This window comes from Phalaenopsis equestris, unplaced genomic scaffold, assembly GCF_001263595.1.
Source record: "Phalaenopsis equestris unplaced genomic scaffold, ASM126359v1 Scaffold000741, whole genome shotgun sequence".
Lineage (NCBI taxonomy): Eukaryota > Viridiplantae > Streptophyta > Magnoliopsida > Asparagales > Orchidaceae > Phalaenopsis > Phalaenopsis equestris.
Genome location: NW_018165181.1, coordinates 771923 through 785764, shown reverse-complemented (window position 1 = coordinate 785764; position 13842 = coordinate 771923). Strand labels below are relative to the sequence as shown.

Genomic DNA, 13842 nt, shown 5'->3' with positions numbered 1-13842 from the left:
GGAAGAGAAGTGAGAGATGAGAGATTTTTTCTTCCTATATTTTCTAAGAGAGGCTACAAATGATTTGCTTTGAGAAAGCGTTTCAGATAAGACTTTGAGTAGGAGTTTCAGATAAGTGTTGTTTGTTTATTATTGTTGTATGAACTTTCTTTTTTATATGAAATTTGTGTTTTGTCGTATCTTTGTCATGAAGTCTGAGTAGATTCATTTATCTTTCTCCCTACTCAGAGATATGGTGTAATGAATAGATAATGTTGATGTGCTAATGCTAAAATTTAAAATAAATTGTGATTTTTTTTCAAATCCGCTCTTAATTTACTTTTCAATCTGGTCAATTGAATTGTTAAATCATATTGTGAAACATATGATCCGAGAAATGAAGTATGAGTTCTACAACAGAGTGAGAATCACATTTAAGTCAATGAAAGAGTATTTTGTTCATGGGATTAAGTGCAAATGAATAGGAAAATATACTTTGTTTGATGTAGAATTAGAGATTTCTAGGGTGAGACTAAAAATCCCCAATTCGATCTTAGTGTTTAAAAACTAAAATGAGAGTTACACTTCAGGGGAAGGGAAGTAGTAGCTCTGGAGTGTGAGTCAGTATCCTTCTAGCCTAGCCACGGATTTAAGGACTAAACCTAAGATTAACCAATGATTTTCTATAACACTTAATCAAGGTAGAGAATTAAAATTGCTCCCATTTGGTACAGTAGATATCTAAACCATTTATCTCATCTCATTTCACCAAAACTCATTGTAGTGGGAAAAATGCTTTTTCACATTAGAAAACTTTATCACATAAACATAGTTTAGTAGTTACTAATTTTAAAACCTGCTTTTAAATTCTGCTAGTAGTAAATAATTTAGCTTTAATAATATCTTAAATTTTCTAAATTAGTGACAGTAATTTCGTTTGATTTCTGTAAATTTCCTAGTTAATTTATCATTTCAAATTTAAACCTTCCTCGTGGGATCGATCTTTGAAACTTAAAAAGAAAACCTTATATTACTTGATAACGATACGTATACTTGTGTAGAATCTCAACTTTAAGTGTTTAACGTTATTATTTTATTATTTTTATAAAATACCACATCAAGTTTTTGACGCTGTTGCAAAGCGGAGTCAACTTTATAAATTTTACATAACTGTATTTTCTCGGGATCACCTGGCTATACCATAAAGGGGTGACCTTTTCTTTCATGCATATATAAACAATCATGTATATACTATTTTATTTTTCATATCATACATTCTTTTCTTATGAAACATTTTATCTATACTGATGAATAAATCCAATTTTACTAAATCTACATGTTATGCTATAAACTGATATATGCTCCTATACTAAAATCTACATATCATGTTCTTTGCAGAATAACTATAAAGGGAAAATTATAATGCAACTGTTTATATATGATTTCTAATATGAATGCTTTATACATAACATTATGAAGAGTCAATTTTAATTTAAGTCTCAACTATATATAACATAAATTGTAAAAAATTGAAATCAAAATACATTTAAAAATATGAAATACTACTGTAATATATAATCATATTTACTCACATTAAGTTTTCATAGTCCTCTTCAAAAACTTATTCCTTTACTTACCTTCGGACATTATTTAAAATAATTCCATTTTAATACTTAAATATGATTTCAATTTTTACAAAAGAAATCTAAATTAAATAAACTTTTTCTCTTACCTCAAAGACTCAGTTTGTCTCCGCAGACCCTAGGCTCCTTGCCCAAGCTAATCGATTTAGTTCGACATTTATTCTTCTGTCTGTACTTTCTGACATTGAATTGTAATTAAACTCTTAAAACATTTAATTAAGTATACTAATTCAAATTATATAGTTAGACTCTTACCTCCCTGTCTTTCTTCTTTCTTCTTTCTTCTCCAACTTGAGTTTTCTTTTGTCGTTGATTTCTGAAGAAAACTAATATTAATCACCAATATATTTTCAATTTCCTAACTATTTAAGAAACGATAAAATTGTACACTCATCTCAATTATCTCTTCTTTTGAACGAAAGTCAATCTTATTCTCTTCTAAGCTTTTAATTTGATTGCTTGTCAAAATTAATCACTATTATTAATACATACAAATATTAAGTTATAACATACTTAACTATAAGAAATTATATAATTTAAAAGACTTAAGCACTTACATCTCGGCTTGATTTAGGGTCCATTTGAGGCAGCTTATCTTATTTGCCATTTGAGGCAGCTTATTTGGTGCGGTGGCATTTTGAAAATGCACCTGACCTGTTTGGGTAAACTGCGTTTTGGTAGCTTATGCGCTTTCAAAATGCTGAAAACAGTATTTTCACACCGTGCCTGTCTAGGTGCGGTGACAGCTTTCTGATTGCGGTCTAGCTTTTCTAAAAAAATAAAAATTTGTAGTAGCTATCGCACCTAGCTTATCAACAGATTATTTTTAATCAGTTTATCAGCAAATTATTCAATAAGCTGCAGCTGCCCCAAACAGACTCTTAATCAGCTCTTGCACTCAACTCTTCAACTCCTCTCCCCTCTCCGCATGCAAGGGCTCGGTTCTTCCTCTTCTTCTGCATGCAGCTTGCACATGGCTTCTTTCCTGCACAAGTCGTCTCCTTATTCTGCTCTAACTCACACAATAATGGTCGGGTCGATCTTCTTCATCTCCCGCGCACAATATTGCTCACAACTCTTCTCGTTCGCACAAGACACGATCGAGTCTTCCGTAAGCGGTGTTGAAGCCTTTGGTTTGGTTTGGTCTTCACACACGAGGCTTTGACCTTCCTTTCTCATCTCCTTACCCTGAACATCATCATTCCTACCACAAGTGAGAAATTGAGAGTAGCAACGAGGCCATCCCCTTTCTCTAGACGCACGCAAGTGTCAAATTGATGGCAAGTAATGCCCATTTCCTTCCCCCACTTAAACGTGCTTTTGACAACAAGTTTGAGATGGACACTACCTTATTCTTTTTCTACTTCTCTCTCACCTCGTCTCCGTTTCTTGTACTCTGTTCATGATTGCTTCCCTGTGATTTGAATGAAATACCCAACTGTTAAAGCAACTTTCGTGACTATTAATCGAACCTTTGTCGTCGATTAAAAAAAAATTCTTTTATTTATCTTATTTAAGTATTATTATTACTATTTTTGATTCTTACAATTTCTTTTATTGTTCTTTAGCTGTTTAAAATTATAAACAATGACTCCTTCATGTTGTATAGGAATATTTCCCGATTTCTTTAATGATGCATCATTATAAATTTGAAAATCATATGATCCTAAGTGAATATTACTGGCATGGTCATTGAATTAGTTTTAAACTTCTGAATGCCACGTCACTTTGATTTTTCCATTCAAAATTTATCCTTTTGTGTTAGTATAGATAACATCATAGCAATCTGAGAAAACCTTTCAACAAGTCTTCTGTATTAGCCAGTGAAACTTAGAAAACTCCTGGCTTCTATAACTGCAGTCAATATTAACCAATCTTCAGTTTCTTTGGTTTTATTATGATTTATAGATGTATCATTTTCGGTAATCATATGAAAAAAAAATCACATTATTTTACTAGAATTCACTTTTAGAAAATTTTGCACATAACTTATTCTTCTTTAAAACTTGTAGAGCAACATGAAGATGATATGAGAGACTACTTTCATCATTTGAATACACTAAAATATCATATATAAAAACTATCACAAATATATTCAACAATTGTCGGAAGATTCTATTCATTCGACTCATAAAATTGTTGGAGCATTAATTTATTCGAACGAAATAACCATAAATTCATAATGTCTATATCTTTTCATAAATATTATATTTGCTTTATCTTCTTCTTTAATCCTCAACCGGCGATAATTTAATCTCATATTTATTTTTAAAAATGTAAAAGCACTTCCAAATGATAAATAAATCATCAATCATTGGCAATATATATTTATTCTTATCAATGAGTTTATTCAATTCTCTTTAATCAATACACATCTTGAAACTCCGATCTGTCTTCTTTACAAATAATATTGGTGCTCTCTATGTTGATGTGTTAGGACTGATAAACCTTTTATCCAATAATTCCAACAACTGACTTTTCGACTCATGTAATTCTTTAACTGCCATTATATATGGTGCCTTAGATCTGGACTTAGAATATGATTAAGTGTGGTGAATACTATCTATTATTAGTAGTGGCCTGGGTAAATCATCCAAAAAACATTTTGGATATTCCGTCACCACTGAAATATCACTGAATTATTCCACATTCTTAGTAGTATCTTTCACCCAAGCAATTTTTATTTATTTATTTCCACAGCTTAATAGTTTGAAAGCTTTCAAACATGTGATTATCATAGGTGTCAATCCTCTATTACCATAAAATTTTATTTGTCTCTCAAGTCTATACATTTTTATTGTCTTCTTATTTGAAAATATGTTTGTGAAATGATTAGATAATTAATTCATATCTATGATTACATCATATTCAAGTAATGTGAATACAATCAATTATGCCTTAATTCTTTCTCTCAAATGGTCAAATTTACCTCAAACATTTGACTAACCTCCAAATGATTTCCATTTGATTTTTTTAACAAATAAAATTGCTGGCATTCATATGATATTCAAATTCATCTTTCTAACCAAATGCTCCATAATAATTGTGTGAGATGCCCCCTATCAAATAATATCTTTATTGATATATTTTGGAGGGATATGATGCTTGTATTGAATATTTAAAGTTAAATTATATAACCAAAATTTTGATTTTATAATCATATTAATGAAATATACTCCATGTTATGTATAGAATATCAATCAATTAAAAGTTTGAATGTAAAATGTATCTGTGATAACTTCAAGTGAATCCTTAGCCTCTTGTCGCGATAATGCATACACCTTGGGTTGAATGATTTATTGGGTGTGACCTTGATCTTACACTGATCATGTGGACTCAATTATCCTCTGCTTGCTAAAACTCCTCTGGCATGTTGCAACGCTGACTCTGGTCTCTGCTTGAGCTCTTTATCCCAAATTAGGACAATTTCTTATTTTGTGTCCAAGTTGGTGAAACAAAAAACGAGTATGCATTCAGATAGACACTGGCCCTTATGGAACTTTCCACCCTTGCCTCGCTTCTTAGCATCACTCTGGCTGCTAAAACTATTAGATTTGACCTTTTTAGCATTTGAAATCTTGGTTTGAAATGAAAGGTTATTTTGAGAACTCTGTTGAACCCCTTCTGAAAATCTCTCCTACGAGCAGCCTATATGTTCAGCCCAATCATTCTAACTCTTTCTACCATTGTAGAATAATCATCAATCCTAAAAAGAATCATCGGCTGTCTAATTATATCCTTCAATCCAGGTAAAAATTTATGATATTCTCCTATATATTTGGAATAACCCACAGTGTATATCTCGAGACATAGTAAACTCAGTTAGTACTGCATAATTGAATGATCATCCTGGACCAATATGATATCAATTTATCCTGTTGTTGTCTCTTAGCTGATAGTTGTACAAATCAATCTCTAAATATTTTAACAAATCCTCTCAATGCAATAAATTTTTAGATCAACCACCAAACTTCTGCTGCAACTGCTGTCGCCACAATCTTTTAGCTTTTCCTTCAAAGGTAACTATAGCGATGGTAATTCTTCTCTTTATTGAGCATGTCATACAATCTATATTATTCTCTCCCCTCATTACCCAAATTTCAGCTTCTATTGGCTCTCCTGCTCTAGAAAGTGCGACAGTATCTTATTCTGAAGTAGTTCTAAGTATTTATCAATCAGTGCTCCCCCACTACTGCTGGCTTGAGGCTGGGAATTTTTAATTAGTTGTGTCGCAATAGTCGTTATTTAGAAAAATGCATCAGTTCCAATTGCAATAATTTGTAGCTTTTCAGTTCCTATATTATACCTTAATTTCCCCTCCTCAACTTTGCCGTCTACTGCCTTCTGCCTCTCGCCCAGCTCCCCCACGACCATGTCATGGAATAACCAGTAACGGGAGGGGGTTAAGTGGGAAATAAGGGCTGCTGAGTGAATAAGTGTATACTTATATTTCCTTCCCTCCCATTTAATCAACACCATTCAATTGATCACTGTGACTTGTTTCCGTAGGTGGAATTAGTCAACTTCCGGGAACAATGAATTTAATGGAAACAGTGAAATTAAAGTATTTTTAATTAAAATTCGGAAATAAATTTTATAAAACTAAATATATTAATAATACATATGTACTTTATGTATCAATTTGATCAAAGTAATTTTATAAAATTAATTTAGACAATTTCAGGGAATGCGAAAAATAGGATATAATTTAAAATTATATTTTACTTTATCTTTTTGGCCATTTTGGATATTTTGAACCCTCTAATTTGGTAACACGATGATGATGATGATGTTTCTTAGCATCTTTTTGATTTAGATGGAAGAGTATCTAGGGCTTTGACATTTTGGTTTATAGAATGTTTCAAATCCTATTCACCTGAAAGGGGAGGAACCAGAAAAAAAAAAAAATATCACCACCTTCTTTTAACTACAATGCTACAAGCAAGAGGACCAACTTGTGTATTTCTATAGTGTTCTTAATTCATAGGGATTTTCATCATTGGCTTTCATGTTAAATTTTTTGAGGCATGTATTTTTCTGTCTTCTCTAACATTTATTGTTAATCCCTTTTTGATATATTCATATCATTATCTGTTTATAATATCTAGTGTAATTTAAAAAAGTTGGTGTTAATTTTGTTTACTTTTGTTCTGATTTGTATTTAAAATTGCGAATCAATTATGGATGTTGCTATGGAATTGGAACTTCCCAACGTTGCATGCCCAATGATTAAAATTTATTTTGCTATAGTTCACATGATTAATGATCGAAACCTACTTGGGTTTTTTGTTTGTTCTTGATGTTATTTCGGCTGTGGGGAACATGGGTGATTTAAACTTCCTTTCTGTGGCTTGCGATGTCTGCATTTTTAACACAAAATTGATTGCCCGACAAGAAGTTTCAAATTTTATGTGAAGAAGGAAGAAAAATAAGGTATGCTAGAACTCTCCAAAATATAACAAGCTTTATGTTTGACATTTTTAACGAGGATCTTTTGGGCTTTTCTCTTCTAGCTGTTGGTTCACTCCCCTCCTGCAAGCTTTGCTGTTGTATTTTATTCTTTTAGTTATTTTCCTCCTCTAGTGATTCTTTGTATTTGCTTCATGTAATATTTTTCCCCTCTACTGATAATTCTAGTTGTTTTTGCTTTAAAAAAATTGGATGCAACAATTTCAAAGTCATTTCTTAGAATTGCATCTCCATTTCAGGTTGTTGCTGCATTAAAGCAAGGGGCAAGTGGCGTCATGGTTGGTCGTGCTGCTTATAATAAGTATCAACGATTTATACTAACCTTTGAAAATACTTAGATATTTTTCTAGTGATTTAATTACAGTTGCAGGTTATCTTGGATTCTACGCACTTAATAACTCTTTATGTTCTTTGTTCATTTTACAATGCATATTCCTAATACTTGAGCTTTTATTGATTGATTTTTATTAATAATAACGAACAAAATATTGTTCAGTGGTATAATCCAAGTGAGTTTGCTGCATGTTGTACAACAGCTCAATGGTTAATTGTTATTTGTGATATTATTTAAATGGTTCAAAACTCAGTTTTTTAGGAGGGTTTGCTTGAATTTTTGTGAATCATGGCTGGTTTTGTATAAAAACCAAGATTCACTTAGTAAGAAAATGCAGTAGGAACTTGGGTGGCAAAGAAAGATATTCTTTAGGTGGAGGGTGTTTACCACTTGATTTATTTTGATTGGTGGGCGATCAACTAGTCCATACAGCATTGTATTATTCACTTTATTGGACATAAGATTAGGCAAAGAAAGCAAACTAAGCCTTTCTTGGTCTGATAGCTGATAGCGACTGGTTTGGAGTATTACGTGAAACTGATGAAGGCTTCGCTCAGATCTTCTGGTGTTTACCAGATAAGAATATCAATTCATGTTTTATATTTATCCTAAATAGCTTTTCCTATGCGATACGTTTATTTTTCCTCTTTTATAAAAATTGTGGGTATTTTAATTGGAAAACCAAACTCGCTGTTTGTGTTTGTTTCAACTGAATTAGACAGATCAAGCACAAACAAATATTCTAAAGCTTGAAAATAGGATTGGTTGAGGTCAACTCTAGCTTAGCAATGGCTAGGTTTATTCATGCTGGCTGGTTGATTTGGTTTACTCACACAACCAAAGCTTAATATTTCTACTGATGAATTAGATATAAACATGTTTAATCTAAGCAAATTTATTTTTTCGATAGAATTCATATAGTTTTAATGGTGCATTATTTTCTATTGTTGGAGCCTTTGAATTATTTTTCACCATTCAAGGCGGGAAAAGCAGACCTAAATTTCTTGAATTATAATCACTTCTTGCATTTCATGCAATATGATTATAATTTAATGATTCTAAATTCATGGTGTATTATGGCGCAAGTAAGCTTTAAATTTGGTAAATATCCTTGTCAAAGATGAGCCATGTAGGTGCTTTAAATTATTGGTAAATACCTTTGAGTCTCCCAAGCTTATATTTGAAGTTATGATATTGATTACTTAACTCGTCACAGTTATTGATGTGACTTTCCCATTATTCACATTCATGGGAAGCGGTTCTTTGCATCTACTTTGGCTTTACCAATTTACCAAATTTAAAATGATTCATATTATTTTGCAGTTCAAATTTAAAATGAATTCATATTATTTTCCCAAGCTATTGCTCAAGCGCTAAATTTAGCTTCACATGTTTGGATATCACCCCTTGTGATCTCTTTGGCTGCTAAGGTAATGTCACGGTTGATGAGTCCCAATTTCAATAGTTTTTGATGAACCTTTGTTAGTTATTTATTGGCTTAATTCATATCTTTATTGCCTTCCTTAGGTAAAAAATTGTAGAAAGTACTCAACTTGTGTGCTCGATTAGGAAGGAATTTATTTCTTTTACTCAAAAGATATTTTAATATTTGTTTTTTCTTTTATTAAATATTTCATAGTCTTCATTTGTATAGGTGGGGTTCTTAATTTAAAGGGATTTTGATTTTCTATTTAGTGGACTGGTATGTCAGTTACTCTATTAAATGCATAGTATGGTGTAATTTATTATTTGTGTCGAATACAATTTCTCTTTGGATTTCTTCGTAGTATTGGAGCCACTGTCATTCTCTATCACCGTGAGGTAGCTGCAACCACCATTTTTATCTATTGCTGTGATTCTGGCAACTACCTGAGAAAACTGTAGCCACCATACTTCTCTACCCTTCGAACACATCACAAAGCACCTCCTAACTTTGTTACAGTGTCAAGCATTCTCTCCTTTCTTGTTTCACACGTGAGAGCCTTTTCTTGGTTCGCTATAGGAAGCGACCACCACAGATGCCTCTTCTCTGTTCGCATCAAACGAGCAGGCTATCACGCTTTCATCCTTCCCGTTTCAGTTCGCGGTTCCACAGCCAAAGCCCATCTCGCTGGTCTCTTTGGTTCACATTCAGGAGCAAGGAAAACATGCACAAGCAGCCCAAAATCGAGAGTTCTTCCCTTGTTCTCTTGGTTCAACCTCTGCAAACAATTTGGCTTGCTCTAGCTGCCCTCTTCAAGTTTTCTGCTTGCAATTGACTTGACCATACTAGCACCAGTCCAAACTCATAGAGACAACCTCCTCCAATAATCCTACTCTTTGGTTGTCTAGGCATATCTTCCTGTCATTTTTTTTTTTTCGAGCAACAGGTCTTTCTTCTTGATTCGGGCTTTCCATCACATGTATCGAATCACATAGCTGAACCCTAACTATGTTTAACTTCATATTCTTATTATGATCTAATACAACATGGTCTCATAATCTTCTTGCTCGGAGTCACCTTTAGATCCAAGCTTACATCTTCAATACTTATCATAATTGATAACTCTTCTCATCTTGTCACGAACCATAAACTGCAATGCCATAATTTTTTTAATTGTCACGGTTCGTCTTCATGTACATCTGCGGTAGAGGGAATGATGAACATCTCACAGGTGAAATCTCGACTCCAAGCGTGATAGAGTCCAAATATTCGGCTTGGAAAATTGATGATCACATAGTTATGTCATGGTTAATAAAATCTATGACCACAGAGGTTGGAAAAAACTTCTTGGTCTATTGAACAACTAAGCAGATATGGGAGGCTGCACATGAAACCCACTCTAGTACTGAAACTTCTTGAGAGTTTTTTGTGATTGAGACCAGACCACATGATCTACGACAAGGAGAATTGAGTGTTACTCAATATTTCAATACTCACTTGCTGTTGGCTGCAATTATACATGTATGGGATTTATTCTTGGAAATGCCCAGATGGTACTGCCTTATATAAGATAATTACTGAACAAAAAAATATCATCAAATTTCTTCTTGGCCTCAGTAAATATATAGATGAAGTCAGGGGGAGAATCATATGAATTAAATCTGTTCCTATCATTCAGGAGGCTTTTGCAGAAGTTTGAAGGGAAGATAATAGAAAAAAGTTGATGTTGACAGACAACTACACTACACCATATGTTGAAGGATCAATTTCGTGCACTCACAAATTCTCTCAGTATAATAAGGCTAGAAAAGGACGAATGTGGTTTGAGGATTGTAAAAAAATTGGTTATATGAAGGAAACATATTGAAAATTACACAACAAACTTGTAGATTAGAAGCCATCTAATAAAAGATATGGTAAAGAGAATCGTGCAAATGTTGCTGTCACTATCGACAACAATATAGAATTCAATTTGTTCACCACAGAGCAAATTGAGACACAAAAAAAATGTTTAGTTATGGTTTCAGTTCTGGACAAGTACCACAATCCTCTGCCAAACGACCTATCTGCTTGTTAGTACACCAAGCTATCTTATCGCATGCTTTTATTATCCAAAGCAAAACATTAAAACTTTGGATTATGGGCCTTAGTGCCTCATATCACATGATGTGAGACCTCAATGTCGTAAAAAATTACAACTCATGTATCAGTCACTTCATAATTCGAATAGCTGATGGTTCATTCTCATAGTAGCAGGAACTGGATCAATTCAATTGACAAACAATTTTTACCTATACTTTATTCTTTATGTTTCAAAATTAGATTATAATCGAATTTCAATCAATAAATTTACTTGACTTATAATGTATGATTGAATTCCATTCTAATCTTTGTATTTTTAGGTTATTTGTTCCATAAAAGGTGATTTACAATGCTTGGATGCATAATAGTCTATATTTTCTTAAAGAAAATAATTTCACTTGCATATAAGTTTATCCATCAAGTTGTATTTTTGAGTCCAGTTCAAATTTTGTTAATTTTGTTTTCAATCTTAAGTCTGTTTTAGTTTAAAGTCAAGTCATGTTAAGTCATTATTGCCTTGTCATCCAAATTTTGCATACATTGAAAAGATGCTTCTATATTTGTTTATCATTAAAAAGTTTAATCTCTATCAATGCACAACTTACCAATTTACAGAAGATAGTAAGTATATATATTCTAAACTGCAATATAAGTCTTTACATCATTTTTCTGAAATTCACAGTGATATATGTGGACCCTCACAAGTAAAACATATAAATATGGCATGATGGTTTGTATTTTTTCATAAATGATCATATAAAAATAACGTGGACATTCCTTATGATAGAAAAATTCGAAACAACCTCCATATTTCATTTATTTCATTCCAAGATCTTCACTCAATTTCAAATCAAAATTCAAGTTCTTAAAATAGATGTTGTTAATCATTATTTTAATTCCATTCTTAGTCATTATCTTTTCAATAATGGTATCATTCATATAAGTTATTGCGTGGATACTTCTCCAACATAGGATCTTTGAGAGAAAGAGTAAACACTTACTTGTGGCCCATGATATTATATTATTTAATTATGTACCTAAACACTTTGGGGTCGGCGGGGGGAGTCATACTCACAACGACATATATCATCAATAGGATGTCTAGTTGAGTTCTAAAAATTTAAATTTCTTGTAATGTTTTCATGGGACCCTCTCCACAAATCAGTTCTCTTTCTTCTAACTTATCATTGAAGACTTTTGGTTGTCATGCCTTTATTCATATCCACCATCAACACCGCACCTAATTTGATCCCGAGTCTCTCAAATACATCTTTCTCGGTTAATCCAATAAAAAATGATACAAAATGCTATTCTCTTATAACAAGGAAAATGTACAACTCCATGGATATCTTCTTTTAGATTTAATCTTACTTTAAAAAATCTAAAATTAAGGGTAAGAACTTGATACAATATTATAATTGGGATCTTCTCCAAGATACTCATGTCATTTTTTCTTCAATTGAATCAAGCCCTGCATTTTAGTCAGCTGAGCCAAGTGCTACCACTCAACCAACTCTACTTGAAGTACCAAAGTCTATGGTTGAAATAGTTCCAGATATCTTCATTCCACCTCAACTCGACATTGAGAATCGAGAACTTCATTTCTATACAGGAAGAGGAAGAACTACTGAGCATGTAGATGATGCTATGCAGACCTGGGATTATCAAGAACTGGAAGCAAGTCCTGCATCTGATAATCATAATGGTATGGATTCCTCACTTGGCTCTTTTGTTCGCTGGCTGATGACTTTAATTAACCAATTACACACAAGAAAGTATTTGATGGTGCACTAGTCGTTCAATCGAAAGATATATAGCCGATAGGAAGTTGCTACCATCTTATTGGGCTTTTGTGAAAAACTTTGATAGTGTAAAGAGATTCAAAGTCAGATTAATATCCAAGGGTTGCACATATGGGATTGAATACCAGGAAATTTTTGTGTATGTTGTCAAGCTTTTGTCGGGGTTCTTCTTTTTCTCATAATAAAGCAAGATTGACCTTTATACCAAATTATGTCAAAAATGCCTTCTTCAATAAGTACTTTGATGAAGAAGTCTATGTGACTATACCTCCTATAATAGCTGAATTTTAATTAAATTAATTAATGAATTTAATGTCTGTGTATATAATGCTAATATCTTGATTTGAATTAGAGATTTAAGAAGATAAATTCAAAAGTTTAAGTATTTTGGATCATGGATTTTGTAAAGAGCAGGAAAGAGATAAGTGAAGGTAATATATGATTTTATTTATTCTTTTGTTTTAATAACATTAGGTAGATAAAATTTTATGGGTAAAACTGTGTGTATATATAATGCTAAAATGTGGCTAATTTTCAATATATATATATATATTAAAAATTAGCCACATTTTAGTCATTTCTTTTAAGAATATGATTCTTATCTAACAGTATGCACATTCATTTATTAAAAGTGGTTGTCCAAAGAAGTTAAGAGAGAAATAAGTGTTTCAGATGTCTTTTAAAGGCACCATGTCCTTAACTTCTTTCTTAGGCATTAGGAGCAGTGAAAAATGCAGTCAAGAAAAGAGGAAACGACGAAGAAGCAACAATTAGGGGAACAACAACACGATGAAGGAATGAAGCAGACGAAATCGAAGATTTTTAAGAATATGATTCTTATCTAATAGTATGCACATTCATTTAATATAGGTGGTTGTCCAAAGAAGTTAAGGGAGAAATAAGTATTTCAAAGGTCTCTTAAATGCATCATGCCCTTAACTTCTTTCTGAGACATTAGGAACAATGAAGAATGCAGTTGAGGAAAGAACAAACGAAGAAGAAGCGACAATTAGGGCAACAACAACACGACGAAGGAACGAAGAACACGAAATCGAAGAGCGAGCCCCTTCTCGATTCAATATATATATATATATATATATATATATATAT

The 13842-nt window shown here is 32.4% G+C and overlaps 1 protein-coding gene across 7 annotated transcripts in view; it reads left to right on the top strand.

Annotated features, from left to right (window-relative positions):
- Positions 1–13842, top strand: part of LOC110030571 (tRNA-dihydrouridine(20/20a) synthase-like) — a 90485-nt gene that overhangs the window by 41817 nt on the left and 34826 nt on the right. For all 7 annotated transcript variants that reach the window (XM_020733339.1, XM_020733338.1, XM_020733337.1 and 4 more), the window contains one exon: positions 7331–7392. In XM_020733339.1, coding sequence (XP_020588998.1) covers positions 7331–7392 — 62 coding nt within the window. The remainder of the gene's footprint in view (positions 1–7330; positions 7393–13842) is intronic.